The sequence below is a fragment of the Candoia aspera genome, chromosome 17, assembly GCF_035149785.1.
Source record: "Candoia aspera isolate rCanAsp1 chromosome 17, rCanAsp1.hap2, whole genome shotgun sequence".
NCBI classification, from domain to species: domain Eukaryota; kingdom Metazoa; phylum Chordata; class Lepidosauria; order Squamata; family Boidae; genus Candoia; species Candoia aspera.
Window position 1 is genome coordinate 10,464,401 of NC_086169.1, and position 20,935 is coordinate 10,485,335.

At 49.2% G+C, this 20,935-nt stretch overlaps 2 protein-coding genes across 2 annotated transcripts in view; both read right to left on the minus strand.

Annotated features, from left to right (window-relative positions):
- Window positions 1-20,935, minus strand: part of COPA (COPI coat complex subunit alpha) — a 307,095-nt gene that overhangs the window by 130,393 nt on the left and 155,767 nt on the right. The gene's annotated exons all lie outside the window — the stretch shown is intronic.
- Window positions 4,407-19,545, minus strand: DEDD (death effector domain containing). The gene is made up of 5 exons (XM_063316643.1): window positions 19,419-19,545; window positions 13,181-13,587; window positions 11,616-11,723; window positions 5,939-6,085; window positions 4,407-5,307 (listed from the first exon to the last, which is right to left on the minus strand). Exons 1-5 carry the CDS (start codon window positions 19,445-19,447, stop codon window positions 4,931-4,933), a joined length of 1,068 nt encoding a protein of 355 aa, XP_063172713.1. The 5' UTR covers window positions 19,448-19,545; the 3' UTR covers window positions 4,407-4,930.

Below are 20,935 nucleotides of genomic sequence, written 5' to 3' on the forward strand. Positions count from 1 at the left end.
TTCTGCCTCGAGAAAATGAACTGCTTTGCTCTGCCATATAACTGAAGTTGGCTTCTGCTTGAGTGTCGCAAGCATTTCATTTCCGTTAAGGTGGGAGCAAGCAAGAGGGCTTCCGTTTCTCACAGATAACTTCTCAAACAGTGGGAAGCATTATTTATCAAAACAACCATGTGAAAGAGTATCTTAAGAATATTGTCTGGGGATTAAAAAGCAAGAGTCTTCCATCCTGTACTGAAAAGTTCTTGAAAAATCAAGTTACTGAAAAGAAATATTGCGAGTATCCCATGCTGCAACACAGAATTAGACTACTACATTTAGCTTTCAATATAGGTAGTCCTCGCTTAACAACCATTCATTTAGTGATGGTTCAGACTTACAGAGGTGCTGAAAAAACTGACTGACGACCGTTTCTCACATGTACGACCATCACAGCATCCCCACGGTGACATGATCACAATTTGGGCACTTGGCAACCGGTTCACATTTGTAACCATTGCATGGTCACGTGGTTGCCATTTTGACCTTCCTGGCCAGCTTCTGGCGAGCAAAATCAATGGGGAACCACATGATTTGCTTAATGACCATGTGGTTCGCTTGACACCCACAATGATTCACTTAATGGCTGCTGCAAAAAAGGTAGTAAAATCTGGTTGGATTCACTTAATGACTGCTTCGCTTAGCAACTGAAATTCTGGTCCTAGTTGTGGTCGTTAAGCGAGGACTACCTGTATTGATTCAGGGTCAAGCTTGTACTGTTTTAAGTAATACTTGGAACAGAGAGAAATAGGATTTAAACGTTCTTTTTCTTGCTGACTGAAATCGATTTTTAAAAACTGATTTATTTCCTGTATTATAGAATTGACTTCAGCGAAGTGTACTAGTGCGCACGCACGCAAACACATATGCTTTATTTTGCACGACAAGCTGCTGCCGACAATTGCCACATCTCAATCTAGTTAGAACCCAGTTCTGGTTCAAACAGTAACAAGCCACCAGGGCAAAGACTTTCCGGCTCCTTGACAAGCCACGAGACGTTGGCGATCGCAGCTCGGCTTCTGTGGCTCAGGGCAGCTTGGCAGGTAATCAACGGGGGAGAGAAAATTAACAGCAGGGCCCCATACATCTCCCACGCCGAATGTTACGGAATTATTCACAAGGTCAGACGCTTCACAAATGTTTTCGGCCAGTATAACATCTCCGGGAGGTAAATAGCGCCCTTTCGTGCCACGATAAAATGCGATACTGCTCTTCACGTCACGGCCAGATAGAACTCAAGAATCCCAAAGCAGATTGGTGGCCGTAACGTGGCAGGCTCAGATCAGGTGTTTTCAGCGTTGAGGTAGTAACTGGGAGCTGCTGCTGTCGCCAAATTGCACATGAACAGTTCCTAATATCGTATGCTCGGGCCACCACTTACACTAAACCAGTGTTTCTCAACCTTGGCCGCTTGAAGACGGGCGGACTTCAACTCCCAGAATTCCCCAGCCAGCAAAGCTGGCTGGGGAATTCTGGGAGTTGAAGGTTCGCCTGTCTTCAAGCGGCCAAGGTTGAGAAACACTGATCTAGACTAACTTCTCCCCACTTTCACCTGAAGGCCATTTGGGCCCCCAAAAGATGGGGTGTCTCTCTTTTCCAAACCCATCTCCCTTTTCCCTGTCGGCTCCATTTGGGCCCCCAACTTCCACGGCAGCACAAGTATTTTTCAATTCCAGCTTACATGATCAAAGGCGTGAAGTGCTATCCTGAAATGGCGGTCTCCACTGCACCTCTGGGGACGTAGCATCTGAAGAGTTACGGAGGGCGCAGCTAGACGTTCGTGGAACTGAGCCGCAGGTGCGCGCAAAGCCGAGGTAGACACGGACAACATCCCTGACTACGCAGGCCACAAAAGCTAGTGCCACAAAATTACTTCAGGGGCTACAAGGCACTTAGCCCAACGCAGCAGGGCTTTGACAAGGAAACACGCATTTCTTGCTCTAGGGCACAAACCGCCTCACGCAGACTCTGAGAAAGCTGGGCTTTGCTAACACATGCTACTCAAGGGAGCACAGACCCCAACAGCTGCACCAAAAAAAAAGGCCGAAGACATTATTATTATTATTATTATTATTATTATTATTATTATTATGAGAAAAAAAACAAAGGTACATTGGGGATATGACCAGTTACACTGGCATTTCCTTAAAAAAAAATAAAGTCACAGATTTTACACAAATTTGTGCCAGAATTATCTTGAAATAACAGGGAGTGTGTGTGTGTGTGTGTGTGTGTGTGTGTGTGTGTGTGTGTGTGAGAGAGAGAGAGAGAGAGAGAGAGAGAGAGAGAGAGAGAGAGAGATTGATGACTGGGCTTTTGCAAACTTTGCAAGGCAGCCAGGTGGGCAGCAGAAGAGCCTTAGAAGCCCAACCGGAACATTTCCAGCCACGCGGAGGGTGGCTCGCTCACGTTCCACGGGCTCAGGCCCGGTTTACGCAGCCAATGGAGTCAAGTGTCACAATTTTCCCTGGACTATCTTCAGACAGGAAGCGGGTATTCAGAGAAAAAGCTGGGACATTTTTGGCACGTGCGCAAGGACGAATACAGCCCCAGCTGACAACTCATTTCAGCCGACACATCAGGAAAGGCAGCTGTGCAAGTCTAGAAAAAGAGGTGCCTGCCGGAATGGGTCGCAAGGTGTTGGACTGGCTCTTCACCCATTCCAAAGTACGAGTGCCTCTTCTGAACCAAATCTGAAGCACTGTTAAAACCTTAGTTCTTACCTTATTAAAAGTATAAAGCTGCCTCTAGAAAACGTAGGGAAGCAAGAGAGTTAGATGGTAACATGAACTCCTACTGATTGAGTGTCCGTGTGAATTAAATGTCCATTTAACTTCCATGCAGGATGGAAGCCAACTTTTTTTTTTTTAATTCCCTCTGCCCAAAACAATCCGATGCCACCTGAGTTTATGGCTGTATAAACTGGACACCTGCTGGGCATCTTCCAGTTCATTCCTAGGTTGGACGGGGCCTTCCTGTCTACAGAGCAGAAAACACAACTAGAAGTGGCCCAAAGCAGCCTCTCTGCCACGTGGAAGGCGGCGGCTGAAGGGGGTCTTACTGGGGAAAGATATGCAAGCCAAATGCTTTCTGGAATAGCCACCCCAAACCAGAGGCGTTCACATTATTTAATGTAGTCCAACAGAAATAAAATACAGTATGTGTGCGCACCCAACAAAAAGAAATCCAGTAAACAGTCCCTTGTGGCAGTTGACAAAGAACAGACGTCTTCCTCCCAAGGGGGGAGGAGTTGATCCATTAATGCAGCCCAAGGGAATCCCCCTGCCCTCTGCAGCCGACAGGGAAAAGGGAGGTGGGTTTGGGAGAGAGAGACACCCCATCAGCAACACTGGGGGGTTACCAAAACATAACCCCACGGTTGAACCCCTCTGCTGACCCCTGGAGTCTCATCGCCAACCTTGCTGCCTTTCCACCTTGCAGAAGGGCTTGCCCCCGGTCTCCCCAAAGCTATCTTTCGGAAGGAAAACAGGAGCAACCAGGGCTATGCGCAACGCTGTGGAAAGGAAGGTCTGACGCAGCTCCTGCCCTCCTCCCAGCGTCTTCCGAGAGCGGTACAGTCTTGCAACGCTGGTGGGCGGGTCAGGAAGGGGACAGTCCCTGGAAAAAGGGGACCAGCCGGCTAAACCGATGGGATCCCCAAAACCGCAGGCAGGTGCCCTGCCTTGAGCCCAGGCCCTTCTCTGGCCAAGCAAGTCGTTCTCCAGCTGGCAGAGCTCTTCCCTCCCCCTGCTGGGCCAGTAACCCCCGCCGGCCAGCGGTCCCCAGGGGCCGCCCGGCTGAGGAGGAGCGCGGAACGGCCTTTCTCGTCCATCTTTGGGGGCAGACACTTCCTCTGCCCAAGGGCAGGGAAAAGGCACACACGGGATTGTAGGGAGGAGGGCCTGCTGCGCACGGGGCAGTCCAAGCCACCACAGGAGCCCTGGGCAGGGAGGGGAGAGCAAGGGGGGGGGCCTTGGGGAAGGCCCCTTAGCCAAAGGAGGTCTCCTTTTTGACCCACAAGGAAGTGGGGTTCAGAGCAGCAGCCAGGGCTCAAAGCTCTTGCCACTCCTCGTCTTCGGACCCACACCTCTGGCCCCACCTGGGCCGAGCTACTTCCTTCGGACGAGGCCCCTTTCACCCACACCCAATCCTGCCCCTTCCACCGTGGAACCGTTTCTCTGAACACAAACCGCCGCTTTCAGACCCCTGCTACATACTGGGGGCAGCTCACTGGGAAAAAAAAAAAGAAAACCAGGTGGGGAGCAATTGCGCTCTTGCCTCCCACCCCGAGACGGCCCAGTGCTCCCTTCCCTTCCCTTCCCTTCCCCTGCCCCCCCAGCTTCAAAGAGAGACATGAAGAGGAGATAAAGCCCTTTCACAAGAACGGCTTCTTTAATACGAAGAGACAAGGTAAGGGCCTGCCTTCGGGGCCTCGCCACCCTCGTGTCGGGCTTTTTCCGGAGGGGGCAACGGGCAGCCGGACTCGTGGAGACAATACCAAAACAACAGAGGTTGGACAGCACAAGAGATGACGCGATAAGGGAGAACCGCAGACCTCGCGAGCCCCTCTCGGCGGCCGAGGATGCTCAGCTAGCCCAAGAAAACGGGCTCTTCCGGAGGCGGGAGCGCGGGACGGGCCTCCTCGAATCTCCCGGCTTCCCATCTTCAGTTCCCAACTGGGGGAAAAAGAAAAACCAAGCATAGCACTTAGCCTCACACTGAAACAGCTCTCACACTTATTCAGTACATGACGGGTTTCATTCCTTTGGGATTTTTTTCCTCTTTTTTTCTTTTTTCTTCTTTTTTAAGGAAAAGAACTCTGCAAAAAAATCCATCCGAAGGAGAGCCCGAGGCGAGGGGGAAGGAAAAAAAAATAGTTATCCACCACCAGGGTTCAAGGAGCCGTCTGGAGCATCAAGTTCCTCAGGAGTTTCTGTCGGCCCACCTCGTAATCCTCTTCGTCCACGTTGACGAGGAGTTTGATGGCCTCGTGGCCGACGGCTTGTTTGAGCGAGTCTGTGATGAAGACCCCCTTCAGGGCCTCCAGCAAGGAGCCGTTGATGTAATCGCGCCAGAAGGCATCAAGGTACGTCAGCTCCGAGAACTTTATGTCACAGATGATGGAGCCCAGATCCCGGGATTTCAAGATCGTGTTGGCTTGGCTGAAACGTTCAAACTGACGCTCGAGGGGGTCCTGCTTGTTAGAGAAGACATTCCCCTCCAGGGCAGTCTCGTGCTGGCAATATTCTGCTCGGACTCGAAGGCGGATATCTGGGAGGGAAACACCAGCAAGCACGTTACCGGCAGCTGACGGTGCAGAACAGCCAAAGCCCTTTTAGCTGTCGCTAAGCATCTCGGAATGGGAATTACTGTGGGATAATTCCAAGCCCAGCACAGCTCGGGAGGCAGAGAAGGGGCGAAATGCGTCTCAGCAGGGAGGCAGAAAACGTTAGGAGCCAAGGGAAGGAGGGAGACCAGCCTAGCTCAGCAACCTGTGAGTGGATGCCCACAACGTGCCATGCCATAAACCAGGAACAAAACACGAAATAACCCTATTGGGTCTTAATGGGATGGCTGGTTCACACAACCGGCTCAGACAAGGATGACCCGACCTCATTTGGATCTGACCTAGCATGTGCCTCGAACACCGCCAGTATCTCAAAAGCCACATCTTCTCCGCTGGGAAGCCATGGGGCTTCCGCAAGCACTGTTTTGGCTTTGAGAACCCAGGGAGGGGCTTCTGCTGCGGGCTGGCCCCGAGTCTCGGGAGGCGCAACAATCTGCTGACGGCGACCCCTACCCTGCCCCCACACCAGGATTCCCGTCATCTGGGGAGACGCGTGGATGCTGTGGAAACGAGCTGAGCGCCAAGAGTGCGCACCGGGCGGTTGTCGGAACTCACCGCAGGTCTGTTTGTCCTTCGGGTCCGGCGTCACCGACTTCCTCCTTTTCCGCTGGTTACCGAGCAGGGCCCTTCCCCGGCCAGACCTCTTGGTGCAGATCTGGGGGCCCGAAGATGAGCAGCAGACCAGCGGATGGTGGGGAGGCACTGTGGAACACGAACAGCAGAGTTCAGAAAGCAAGCCCGTGATTTCCTTGGGTGACACAAAAACTGAGCGAGCCAGGCTGGTTTTACGGTTAAGGCGCTGGAGCGGAAACTGGGAGATGGTCCTCCCAAACGGGTGGGAGCCGTCTGGGTGACTCTGGGCCAGCCCCCCACTCTCAGCCTGACCCACCTCACAGGGCTGTTGTTCTTGTGGGGAAAACAGGACAGGGAGCATTAGGTAGGTATGCAGCCTTGAGCTGCAAAAATAAAGGCAGGATGGAAATCAAATACATTAATTTTGTACATCCTTCCTGCTGAATAATCAACTGCGTGGGACTGTCGGGGCAATTTAAAAACATCCCATAAGAGTGCACCGAAACTAATTCCAAGAACAAAAAGAGGGAGGCTTTTCTGGATACCAGGAGGAGTGCCTGGATTTTCACCCTGCCCTTTGGAGCCGCTCTTTGGAAATTTTCTTCCAGGATTTTCCAACCTGCAAAGAATAAGGCCCCGCTTCTTCGGGAAGGCTGGGTGCCTTGGAGCAGGTTGCTCTCACTGCCCATTCGAATGCAGGGGACACTTTGGGGCCCTGGAGGAGTCCCCTGCTGTTTGGGGCCAGCAGGCGTGCTTGGGATTTGAGAGCATGCCAGGAGCACTCCCCCAGCAACGCTGCCAACATGCCAGGTTTTTTAATTAAGAGAATCTTAAAAGTAAACGCCATAATAGGACTGGGGTCCAAGGGAATTTCTATAGGTGTTGGGGATCCTCACGTTATGGCGTCTCAGGTATCTGAGAAAGCTTGAGATCATCGTGGGAAAAGGAAATCCAGCAAAGTTCCACAAAGATCAACGGTTTTTGCTGATCTAGGACAGCCCGCTCCGTGACACTACAGCCGAGCTACCTAAGCACGCACACAGGGCCTTACACTGGAGCCTGCCAACCGCGACTTGCTTCCAGCTTTCACACGGGACCACCTTGCAAGAGGCAATATTTGTAAAGGCACATGAGAAGCACACTCAGTTTTTATTGGCGGAGGGAGCAAGGACAAGCAGTGGACAATGCAATGACGTGAGGATATTCATTCACGTTAGCCCTTCGGGGTGGTCCAGACAAGCAGCAGGATAATGAACACTAGCTCCACCCTTATTTCAAGATTACAACAACAGAATTTTGCAAACTGAAAGTATTTCTCCCCTCCTTTCCTTTTACTCTCCGGAAAACTAAGGAGGGTCCCTTCTGAGATGCTTCCCAAGCCCTCCCGCCTTTGGTGGGCTGAGATACCTTTTACATGCCAGTTGTCCAGTCTGCGGCTCTTCCTCCTGTCTCCCAAGGGCATTCCCACAAACATTACAATTCATAGAGGCAAAGATTAGATTTTCCTGTTCACATTTCTTGTATACTGGGTTTTGGTTTTTTTTAAAGGGAACTCATTATGACAGAGTTTTCATGTGTTTCCTACCTAAAAATGACAAGAAATTGTTTTGGCAAATACGTTGCTGAAATCTGGCAATGCCGTTGGAGGGGACTCCAGGAACTGCAAAAAAGGCCCTCAGGAGGGGCAGGCGTCTGCCTTCAGAAACACCCATGCAGGGGATTTCAATCAAGCACACCTCAATCTGTAGCACCCACCCATGAAGAAATCAAAATTGGATGCCAGAACAATCTAATTCTCCCATCACCACCATCGCCCACGATTTCTCGGCTAAAGTCACTGGAACCCAGAGCCAGCGATCCCTAGCCATCTTCAACGTTTTCTTCTTAAGAGCACTGGGTGGCAAGTCTTGCCTCTGGATATCCACCCGACATAAAACTGCTGTGTGACAACGCCAACAGACCATGCCAGAGAAAGGGGAGAGGGACACAGGAACCTAAGGTCAAGTCTGTCCCAACATCTACCAGATTTACCCAGAAGCAGCCAGGGTTTTATTTCTTAAATATTTACCTCTAAACTGGGCAGATCTCATTCCTGACGACTGTGGACACCTACTTTGGAGGACCTGTTTGCATGCAGAATTTAACCCCTCTGTAACACCTAAATTAGATTTCTCACCCCTGTTCAGTCACCTTGTTCTTTCATCTTGCCTCCATCCAACTTTATTCCTTCCCATTCTCTTTCTTCCCAGTACTGTTTTCCCTTCTTCTCCCCTCCCCGCCCCTTTTTGTTTTGCTATTTCAGCTGAAAGGAAGTTTTCTCTGCATGGGAGTAGTCCATGACAGAATGATTGGCATATAGCAGTGTTTCTGAACCTTGGCCACTTGAAGATGGGTGGACTTCAACTCCCAGAATTCCCCAGCCAGCAAGGGTTAGGGTTGGGCTGGCTGGGGAATTCTGGGAATTGAAGTCCACCCATCTTCAAGTGGCCAAGGTTCAGAAACACTGGCATATAGCAATGATAGAAAACAGGCGAACCCTTTAGAGCTGCTGTAATGCTCTAATACTGTGACCTAATACAATCAGAGCTTCATCTAAGTCCTATTAATAGACAAATTCTGGTTAAATGAACAACACACAACACGTGTACAATGCCAGATCTTTAGTGAACACGCTGAACCAACACTGTCACTGCCAAGAAAAGTATGCAAAACTTTAGATTTCAGTAACTGATGGCACCACCTCTTTTTGGAGGGAAGACATCAACCACAGCTTTCCTCTACTTGTTGGTCAACCCTGCACATCAACCTGGAGACGTTTTGGCTCATTCCTCTTTACGAAACAGCTTCAGCTCAGCAGATACTGGGGGGCCGCCCGCCTCGCACAGGCCGCTCTCTTCAGCTCAGGCCCCAGCGTTTCAGCTGGGTTAAGACCAGGAGTTTAACTCAGCCGTTTCCAAGCGCAAATTTTCTTTGCTTCAACCCTTCTGTTGTGAATTTGCTTGTGTGCTCAGGAAGGTTGTCATGCTAAGTTTCAACTCATGGACAGACACCCGGACATCCTCCTGTGAAACCTGCCCGTACAATCCAGAATCCACTGTTCCTCAAGGATGGGGGCCATCCAGGTTCCGAGGCTGCAAAGAAACCCCAGATTAGGATGTTCCCGCTGCCTGCTTCACGGCTGGAAGGAGCACTTCTTCTGTTGGGACGAATGCACGTTGGTTTTCTCCAAGCGTAGCATTTCTCGTTAAAGCCACAAAGTTCAAAGTTGGCTCATCCCTCATGGCTCCAACAGCTGCTGGATCATCCCGGTGTTCTCCGGCAAGCTTGAGATGGAAGCAGTGTGCTTCCTGGACTAGAAGACTTTCCTCCTTGATGTCCTCCCATGGGCACCACTCTTCTCCTCATGCTGGACTCATGGACCCTGAAATTAGACAGTGCAAGACTGGTCTGCAGATCTTCTGCCATCACTGTGGCATGCTTCGAGATCTCCGGCGTATCACATGCCTTGTTCTTGAGATGGTTCCACTGGGCGACCGTTGGTGGGAAGAGTAACGATGGTGTTCAGTGGAGGCTGTCCCTGGCAATGGTTTGTAGCCCCTTCCAGCCTCATGCGCACTGGCAACCTTTTCCTGAGGTCTGCAGAGCTCTCTTTTGATTGGGGCACCATTTACTTCCACAAACTTGACGAACAGGCTCCAAGAGTGGCAACCAACGTGTGAGGGTTTTTTTATAGGGAAGGTCCCTCAAACCTATATCTGATTGTCGTCCCGCTGACAAATGATCCAATTTACCCCCTTAAGAGCACCAGGTAGCCCTGGGCTTCCCGTACTTTGGCCAACGAAGACACTGAGTACTAGCGGAATGAATCACAGAGTATGTTGCTTTGCGTATTATTTGCTTAACCCAAAGCTCTTTACCTATTAATAGTGTTTAGATGAAGTGAAACAGGATTATGGATAGTCCTAAATGGTTCCCAAATCTTTTCTCATCAAAGACAGAGAATCAATTTACAGTGTTTTATGAATGGGATACTTAATTTTATAGGTTATGCATGCAATTAATATACTTTTTATGGCCCGCCCCTGCCCCTTTTTGGAGTGTGGCTTCCAGCAAGCATATACACAAGTGTATCAGACACACATTTTATTAACAGTCAGAAGGGTTGTATTCCTCTGGAGTTCACAACCCTAAATGGGGATTTGAGATGGGGACACTGGGCATTGCCCAAGAATTCAACAATGCTGCATTTCTGTGTATGCGCATACACACACATACACACACACACTTTTCCTCTGTGTTGCCTTTCTTCTGAGTAAATGTGGTATTGCAAGAACATTACAGGACCAAATTAATTTTTGTTCACTAAATTGGGGTTCGTTCTCTGTATCTCCAGCAATGTGATTTACATCTGCCGCCACGTGTCAGCAGCGCCTCACTGCATTCTATGCAGAAGAAAAAGGCCAGAGGTAGGGACTGTGCGGGCCCACAGAGCAACCAAATTCAAGCAGCCTCAGGCAGCAGGTGCAACGGGAAGGGATGTTAGGAATTGTAATTCTGCAGCATCTGAAACTCAGTAATACTTTATCAAGAGGTTTAATTCTGTGCCGTGTGGCTACAGGAGAGAATTTTTTCACAGCATGTGCACAGATTGCAAGAATGCCTGTATCATACCTAACAACTGTTTTGTGAGTGGAAATCATCGATAGGAAAGTATTCCTTTCAAGACCCTCTATAATTTACTTTCCCTTAACTTCCTCCACAAATTGTTAATCAAAGATGTATATTACATACAGCATTACATATGCTTCTATCCCAGAAAAAAAACATACAACGAAGTCCATAAAAATGCGTATCACGATAAACGCCGTAGTCTCTAGAGTATAGTAAGACTACATGGGCAACATTTATGATCTAGTCATGCTCGTTGGTAAAGGAACTCAGGAGCACTAGAGGGCCACAGCACTGGCCACCTCTGCCCTAAATGGTCCAAGCCTGGGCTCTCTGAAGGATCCACAAAACAGAAAAGCAACACTTGGCTTTCCAAATGTTTCAGCGACCACTCTCACCCACTACCCGCAGCTCCGAATTGTCTTCAAAAGCAGACCATGTAAAACACTCTGCAGTGACTTAACTTCAGGATGATGAGGATGTAGGTTACCATGCCCAATTATCCTTGGGTCAGTTTATCTAACATTCTACTTTGAGTTCCTTGGAGATGGAATTTATTAAATAGTAAATACGCTGCAAGTTAACATCCTAGACTTTGCATTTCAGAAGCTAAGGAAGATAAGAGTCAATGGAATCTTGGTCTTAACGGCTTGTCACTGGAAGCCCGGCCCTCATATTCAAGTTCTTCAGAAAGCTTCTGTTCTTCAGGCTATCTTCACCCTCTGTGAGGACTAGAACACAGAAATATAGCCACCCCTGTTGGCTTGCTGTATCCCAAGTTCTGAAAGACCCTTCCCACCCCAAAATTTAACTGCTGCTTGGGCATGATCCAGGCATACCAATCAAGTTCCTGTGGGAGACAGAAGCTAGGCACAAAAGTTGTCTGGAAGGTGACTTGTGGGCCAAGATGCCACACCAAAGCATGAGGGGCTCAAAGTACAAACATTATAGCACACAGCTTTTGAAGGTGAAGACATCTGTGAAATCTCACCAGATTTTTGTTGGTGGACCGGAACATGCTCTGTATTGCTATGGGCCCGCGGTGTCACATAGCGAATGGAAGTCTCTTCAAGATACTTATCTACAAGATCTGGACACACTGAAGAGGAAGAAAGGAAGACATGTGAAAGAAGAGTTGTCAGCAACACAATCAATAATTTGAAATAGATTTGGAGGCCTTAAAATAACATAATGCATACAGCTTTAGCACGATGTCTTCTTGAAACATCATGCTAAAGCTGTATGCATTATGATGTCTTCCTGAAACAACAGCCTCGTGTGGTGCAGAGCGGTAGGCAGTATTGCAACCGAAACTCTCCCCACGACCCGAGCTCGACCCCAGCAGAAGCTGGATTCTCTCTCAGGTGGCCGGCTCAGGTCGACTCAGCCTTCCACCCTTCTGAGGTCGGGAAATGAGCACCCAGCTTGCTGGGGAAGGTGACGACTGGGGAAGGCAATGGCAAGCCACCCTGCTCTATAGTCTGCCAAGGAAACGTCGCAAAAGCGGCATCCCCCCAAAGGGTCAGACGTGACTCGGTGCTTGCGCAGGGGACCTTTCACCTTCCTGAAACACAATCATGAGGTTTCTCCCAAAGGAGAGAAAGAGAAGCTAGTTTTAAATTCCACTAAAAAAAATCAGATCTGTGGATGCAAGCAGGCACCCCCAGCTCCTTGTCTGAAGACAGCAGGCTTCTGAAGAGGTTCCGATTGCCAGAGCCACTGCTGTTCCTTGTCATTTTATCAAAGCTTTAAACTGCAAAAATGGAGCAAATGTCTATTAAGCAGGACATCCAAGAAAGCATTTCTAACAAGGGATGGGGCAATAGCCCAAATTTCACATTTTATTTTTATAAGTTCCTTAGAAGCAGCCTGGCTGACCTACAGCTGACAGATCAGACAGGTGACTTGCCTAACGCAGTTAAATATCCCAAAGATGTCACTGGTGGAAGTTGCATGATAACTTTTCTATTGCTACACAGTCATTTGTTTGCAGTGCCCTCCAACCCAGCCCCGTGCAGGGGCCAGTTCGGCCACCCTGCGAAGCACTGGCCCAGCAGGCACAGAAATCTTCATCAATGGTTTAGTGATTGGGGGGAACTCAGTTCAAAGCTGTAATGCTCACTGGTGGCCTTTAGGATTAGCCTATCTAACAAGATTACAGCGAGGATTAAATCTGAAAGAGAGTGTTCGTTCTCCCCATGCATTCAAGAGTGCATATGAAGAAAGAGCAGTAAAATAATACAACAAAAGCAGTCCACGTCTGACTGTTTAAGCTTGGGGAGTGACATCCCCATTTCCAGGCCTTGTTTTGGACAGCGACGTGTAATCCCCATATTCAGAGGCAATTTAGGCATTATACATTCTGGGGAAAAACATCCCCAAGGGAAAGGAAGCCTCATCCTTTGCTTGGAAGCTTCCCAGGACTTTATTTGAGCACACCTGGAAAACGTACAGAGGCCTTTGGGCTGGCCTGTTCTAAGCCCAGCACACAGCCTCAAGCTAACGGAGCAGCTCTACGTACACCCCCCTTAAAAAGCCGAGCCAGAGGTGACCTACCAGCCTTCCTCCTCTTCAAAGTGACATAGGGCAACAAATCATGGCGGGTGATAATCCTCAACAGCTGTAGCACCTGGCGGAAGTTGGTCTCGTCACAGCGGCCCTGTCTCTCTAGTGCCAGGAGGAAGTCCCGCCCACTGCGGATCATGCCCCTTTCATAGTCGTCGATGACGTCCACGAAAAGGAAAGACAGCACTCGGACATCGCGGTGGGTCAGGTGGGTACCCACAATGTCAAACATGCGATGCAAGCTGTAGAGGCCGTGTTCCCGGTCCCCCTCCTCCTCCGGCCAGGCTTGCTGGTGACTCCGTTTCAAGGTTGCCATCTTGCGTGCCTGCGAGAACCGGCCTCGGCCGCCCAGCATCCACGGGAACTGAGGGGGCAGGGTGTCTCCTTCAACGGGGGCACTGAAAGAGAGAAAAGCAAGTTCTGTCCAGCCCCCTGTGCTCTGATCGGAGGGGAGCCCTTTATGCAGCAATTTATGCTGAACGGGGGTAAGTCAGAAGAGACGATTATCCGCCCTTGATGGCTTTGCCTAGGCCAGCTACAAAGCCCTCCAAACAAGTTGCCAGCATACACAGAGGCAGCAAATTCTATAATCTGACAAGGCATATTATTTGACCAAGGTATTCCTTTACTTTTGCTCTGAACCTGTAACCCAGTTCCCTACCCGTAAGCTAAGAGACAGCGGCTTGCCCCGTCCATCACTGCAGGCAGGGGGTAGCTAAGCAGAGCAATAGCCAATATTTGGGATCTGCATTTTTGAATGAAACCTTCAGGATTGCTGCAGAAACCGGACCTCGACAACTTTGCACTGCACAGGTGCCAAGCGATCACTGCAGGGAACTTCTATGGCTGGCGGAAATCCACGTGGGCCAACCAATTGGAGGCCACACACACTTCAGCTGTTCCCTCGGTTCGAAGCTGCTGTGAGAGACTTGCTTGGACCAGAACTTAAAGAGCGCCTTCACAGGGCTAGGATACAGTTTCATCTATTCAGGTGGGACACAAAACACACCTCTTCCTTTTTCTGAAGGGAGCTTCAGCTTGGTGCCACAAATTGGGTTCACATATTGTACCGCAATATAAATGCAGCTGGCCTGGTGGGTTTAGCTTGTGGCCTAAGGAAGGCTGGAACCAAGCTTCCCAAAGGCTTTGGACTCCGGTACTAATGTAACAGAAGCAGCAACCAAGTTGGTAAGGTGGACTTAGGGAAAAGCCAACCCCAGAAAGCTTTTTCTGTTATGCATGGGAGCATTTTGAATACAATTAAAATGAGATCCTTTTATAACAATTTTTCTTGGAGGAAGGCCCAACTGATGTGCTAAACTAAGGAGTATGTTTAAAAATATGTTTGGGGCGAGAGAGGGAGGGAACAGAAAAATAATATTTTTGTTCAAAACTTGTTAGGGATATTTTTGACTGAAAATATACAAGCAAGAATTCCAGGCCATAGAACCCCCCGAGAACATTGTGAAACAAGCCTGCGCAACCATTTCACACAGGATGTAGCAGCAAACTGGGAGCAGGTTCCAAGTGCATTCCTTCCTGGTAAGTACCCAATCTATGATAGCTGTGTCAGCAAACATTCAATGGCTGCATTCACACAGCATCTTTGGAAGTACTTTGGGTGTCCTTCCAGAAAAATCACATGTCCAAGGTGTTTGCAAACAGCACTGTCTTCAAAGGCAGCATCTGAACTGAGGACATGAACTGCTGCAATTCAAGTAGCCTTCGGTACAAAAAAGGGGCCTGAATATCTGAAAGATCCAAACTAGGAAAGAAGGAAAAGATAAGAAGGAAAGAAAGCAGTAAGACTGTCAATAAGGAAGAATATCTTGTCCCACATCAAGTAAGAAAGCGGAGAAATTGTAAGGTTTAGCAAACCAAAGGATCAGGGAGTAACTCCCAACCTCACTGGCCCACAGTTTTGCGCAAAGGAAGTCCCAGGTTCAACTCTTGTACACCTGGTTAAAGAACCTCAGAAAGCCACTTGTAGATAGCCAATGTACGTTAGATATACATTCACACATCATGGTATGTCATGTTTAATCATGGTTTCATGAACTATCCACGTTTTTCGTCTACAGTATATAAGCCTCAGATCATAGGCTGGGATGAAGTACTGCATTGATTCAGGACCAAGATTAAGCCCAGTCTTAGGTATGGAAGCTCAGTGGGTGACTTTGGGGCAGTCACAATGTCAGCCCAAACTATTTCACAGGACTGCTGTTGTGGAATAAAATTAGGGGAGACCTCCACGTATACCACTTTGAGAAAAAAGGCAGGATAAAAATGCAACAAATAAACAAATAACTACAAGTACACCTGGATTCAGGCTAATCCCACTGAACCCAGACCAACCACGTCATGCTTAGCACTGTATGTTGATTCAGCCAATAAGGTTGGCTTTACAGGTTCACGTGGTAAATCCGGCTCCTTCATACACGCAAATTTTACCTTCGTCCTTAGAGATTCTAGTGAGAATACAGTTAATGCCCCAAATAGGAAGACTTCAATGATTTTATTCCACACAGCATGCTAAAGGGCTTTTATCTGAAATAACTGCAGTTGCAAACCCAGATCTGTTTTCCCAGAGAAGATACGACGACTGCGTGCCAATTATTTAACCGTGACTTCTGACACAACTCTGCCTTTTCAGCCAAGTGAAAAATTGTTAGCACTCTCCTGCCAAGCCAGACCATTTTGGAAGATGCTTGGCACAGTTCCATTCCCAGGCTGTCCCATATTACCTTCTCTACCTCTCGATCACCACGAGCGGTCGGAGGGTTGCTTGCTCGGCTAAGGTGATCGGGACACACCTCAGCCGCAGAACGACAAACTACCGCCATCTCCCTCGTGAAAGGGAAGGAAACTGGCTGCGCTACTCACTCACCTCTGCAGATCAGAAGTATCTACTGGGATTTTATTTATTTATTTAGAAAATGTATATGGCCGCCCATCTTACATATAAAACTCTAGAGGGGCTAACAACTCACAAGAAAACAATATAATAAAACCACCGTAAACAAAACGAAAACCAGAATTTTAAAAAATCGTAATACAGTAACCAGGGCAGGGCATGACAAACTCACAACACAAACCACACACATATTGGGCCCATCTGACATCCTGGCCCAGCACCTGGGGGAAAAGCCGCCTCTTCACAGCACACCAGGAGGGTCAGGGCCTTCCAGTTCTCAGGGGGGAAGCTGTTCCAGGTTACACAGGGCAGGTGGCATGACAGTAGAACACTGCAACAAGCAAAAATGTGACTGACTGAATGATGGGCACATCCCTCACATTTCTTTCTAGTAGATTCTTCCACTCTTGAAAAAACAAGCCTTCAAAGAAATCTGCATCAACAAATAGCAGTGATTTTCACAAATACAGAAACTAGAGCCAATGAAGTATATCAGACCATCACATGAGATAAAACTCACTGCATGCTAATTCACTGGGCCAGCAGCATCCTGCACATGCTCGCCTCCCCCAGCAAGTGTGATGCAGTGGTCGAAGTAATGGACCCAGAGTGGGGGACCCAGATTCATGGAAGCCCACTGTTGACTTGGGACCAGTCACTCCCTCAAAGCCCAATGCCTCTCATAGGGCTGCTGAGGGGAAAAACTGGAGGACAGAGTGGTATGTATGCCACCTTGAGTCCTTGAAACAAATCAAGGGAACCCATATAATCAATACATTTAATGAACAAATTACGAATTAGTGTGATGTAGTTCAAAGAAATAAACGGTAAAAAATAAACGCTTTAAATGGTTTTAGGCCCTTCACTCACAATAAGAGATAATTGTGCTGACCTGCCTGCAGGATTACTGACATAATAGCCCAGCTCATATTCTTAGCCATTATTATCAAGCAGCCTTCCCAGGCTAATATGCAATCTAGATTCCCTTCTCTGACAAGGAAGTACAACTGTTCTTCAAAGTACCAGATGAAATGGATCTGACATCTTTGTATACAAAACAAGGACACTCCACTCTTATGCTGTGTATCTTCACAATTCTTCTAGCAAGATTTACCGTACATCTGAGAAAGAGGTTTATTTGCAGTGATATCCTGAGAACTGGAGGAAGGACACTTACAGACCAAAAAGTCGTAACAGATCCGTTAAGTGAGCTGGCATTTGAAAACAGGGAGTTAAAAAATACCCTGCAATACACTACATACATTTTCCAATCAATGTCTTCAGTTCATGCCAGAGATCACCAAAATAACACAAGTGCCCACAGCTCTCATTTCACTAAACATGTCTGTCTTTAAATATGCGCATGAAACCTACAGCAAGCTACAACTTCATTTCACTTGCTTCAGTTAAGGTGATCGAGTGTTATTTAAAAGCCTCCCTCAGAGGTATCGAGAGACCTCCTGTCAGAGGCTTACTCCTCAACAGTTCCAAAAACTCAGTCTGTCTCCCACAAAAGGGCAGGTCAGTCAACAGGAAGGCAGGCAGCATTTTGCTCTACTTATGTTGATAAGCAACAGAAGGGAGTGAATCACCACCTATGTCATGGCAGCACCTGAGATAGTTCACAACAGTGGCACACTAACCTTATGTCTCTTATTCCCCAAGATTCTCACTTGGCCATATTTAGATCCAACCTTGCACAAACAGCAGGGCACAAAGGACCAGGTATGAATATATGAATTTTTACATTATCATTTTTTAAATGGAACCAAAAAAAAAACCCTGGCAAATAGATTTCATGTGTGGCTCTTAAAAGTGTAACTTTTCTCCTAACAATGCATGCCTCACAGCTACCCATTCACAAAACAGGTGCCCTCACTATCTCTCTCTTGCTTTAAAAAAGAAATCCCACATTACTGGGACCCCCAAAATATCCTGCAAACCTCAATGGAATTTTTTTTTCTTTTCTTCCTTTCTCCTGATCGCAGGCAAGGGCATCCTTCTCCACAGACTGAACATAGGCTAAGTTTTCAATAACTGTCACATTCAAAATAGTCGAAGGGATCATAATACGGTAACAACGGAGAAGGCAATTGAGGCTACTGCATTTAAAATATGAAGCAGCTGTTGGCTTATGCATTGGTTGTGGCGAAAGGTCCCCTGTGCAAGCACCGAGTCACGTCTGACCCTTTCGGGGGATGCCTCTTTCGCGACGTTTCCTTGGCAGGCTATAGAGCGGGGTGGCCTTCCCCAGTCGTCACCTTCCCCAGCAAGCCGGGTGCTCATTTGACCGACCTCGGAAGGATGGGAGGCTGAGTCGACTACGCGAGAATCCAGCTTCCACTGGGAAAAAAATATTTCACAAAGCATATTCAGAACTCTTCGACCCCCCTCCGCCCTCTGTATTTCAACCAGAATACGGATGCTTCGCTTCTCTCTCTCCAAACCTTGAAATGTTATTTAAACCCGAAGTGATTTCCAACATTTTTTTTTTAATTAAAGCCCACTGAAATGAATCTTTCCCAAACAAGCAGCTAAAGCTGCAAGGGATGGCCGTCCTACTGGGGGACCATCAGTAGGCACACCCGATGTACCATTAAATATGGCATAGTGATTACTTTCCTCCCTCTCTCAGCGATCCCTGGGAACCAGAGCAATGCTCGTTTTTTATTTTTATTTACACACACACACTCTGTTACCCTCCGCTTCTTCGGTCCGGGGGCCAAGGAGTTTGCTTATTCGGGGCCAGAGAAGGGGCCCCTGGAAGAAAAGAGCCGGCCCGCGCCCCCCCCCGACACAGCCGCCTCTTCGCCTGGCCCCTCGCCCCCCCCGCGGCAGGGACGGAGGGGCAGCGACCGACGGGGGGGCGCCTGCGCGCTCCCCCCAGCCCGGAGCAGCCCCGGGCCCAGCTGGGAGCGGGGCAGGGCCGGGGCGGTCTGGCCCCGCAGCCCCTCCCCGGGGGAGCAGCTGAAGCGCAGACGCCCCGCCCCGCCCCTCAAGACAGGGGCAACTTCATGGGGGGCAGAACTCCCCCTTCCCAACTGAGAGGGGACCGGCCCCCTCCCTCCTATGGGCCGGGGTCCCCCCACCGCTCCCCCGGCCAACTGGGGGCCCACCGCTCCCCCCACCCCGAGGAGTGCCTCCCCCCGGCCAAGGGGCGGCAGGGGCGGCAGGGGCGGCGGGGTCGGGGCCGCCCCCTCCCCTCCCCTCCCCTCCCCTCCCCTCCTCAGGCGCCCCCCCCCAAATTAGGCCTCACGCTCCTCCCACCCCCTGCCCTCTAGGGCCGCGGCCGGCCGCTCTCCCGCCCGCTCTCACTTTCTCCTCAGGGCCGCCGGGGCAGCCATGCTGGGCCCATCCGCTCCGCGCCCCGCGGCTACGACCCAACCACGGCCGCCGCCGCCGCCGCAGCAACAGGAACATCCGGGCAACCGGCGCCTCCTACCCAGAGAGAGCAGCGCCAACCCACATCCGGGCGTCCCTGACCTACCGACCTGCCTCCGAACCCTGGGCGACGAAGCGGAAGGCACCATCTTTCTTGCTGGAACGGGGGGGGGGAAGGCTTTCCTTTCCTTGGGCGGCCATCTTGGTGAGGGGCAGACGCTTGGCGTCGCAGCTGTCACGGAACGTGGCGGCCGGCGGCCATCTTGGGCTGGGAATGGGCAGAAGGGGAGGAGTCACCCACGTGGGCGGGAGGAGAGAGAGAGGAGCGACGCCCCGCCTTGTTCCTTTTCATAAGGTGCCTCTGGGCGTGTACAGAGTGCAAGGGAAGCATCCTTGCCCGCCCGGGCCCCACGTGCGACCCCCAGCAGCGCTTCAGGGGTTCCCGGGGTCTCCCTGGCGTGGGCGGGGCCAATTATGTCATTTTCTGCAGGGGCGGGCAGGGTTTTAAGGGCAAGAATTGGACAGCCAGGGACTTAATGAATGAATAATAAATCCATGTCCTTTTTCCTGCTTGCAGTGCAAAAGTTATCCCGAGTCAGTGTTTTTGAACCTTGGCCACGATGGGTGGACTTCAATTCCCAGAATTCCCTAGCAGGCTGGGGAATTCTGGGAATTGAAGTCCACCCATCAAACACTGTCCAAAGGGCTCCCCTGGTTTTTCAAGATAATTCACATTACGGCAGCTGCTGCTATTTGCCAAGATACCTTTAGCCATACAGATGCTTAAAACATCTTAAAATCCCTGAACTCCCTTCCTACAACAGGGTACACTGGCCTTTGATTCTGCTGATTTTAAAATATTTTTACTAGTTCTATATATATATTGTAAGCTGAGAACCATTTGGGAGGGGCTGGCATACACTTTTGGAAATATATGTCTATTCCATACATCTAAAGGGCCTTAAGGAGAAAGCTGCCTTCAAAAATAGGGTGTGTTCCTATATCACAAGGAACCATAAGTTACTTAACTACATTTTAGCCTACATGAACTCAGTCAATTGGGTTCCTTCAGTAAAACATAGTTTAGTCATAGGTATGTATGTCATGGAAACAGCCACAGCCTTCACTGATTAAAAAAAACCCAGGTTTGTATTCATTTATTTATGTATCAAATTTATATGGCCGCCCATCTCACAAAGGTGGCTCTTCATTCCAAGAACTGCTGTGTGAAAACATTCACATTCCCCATTGAGCAGAGGCTAACTTTGCAAAACACACTTAACTTGGTTACTGAATTAATCTGTTTTCTGGTTTTGCACCATCAGATAAAAGGTTTAGTTTGCACCTCATTCTAAAACGCACAACCCCCACCACTGCTATCAAAGCTCACACTATACAAACGAGGCTACTTCAACCTGTATCCGACATCCATTTTACTTTGCAGCCATGCT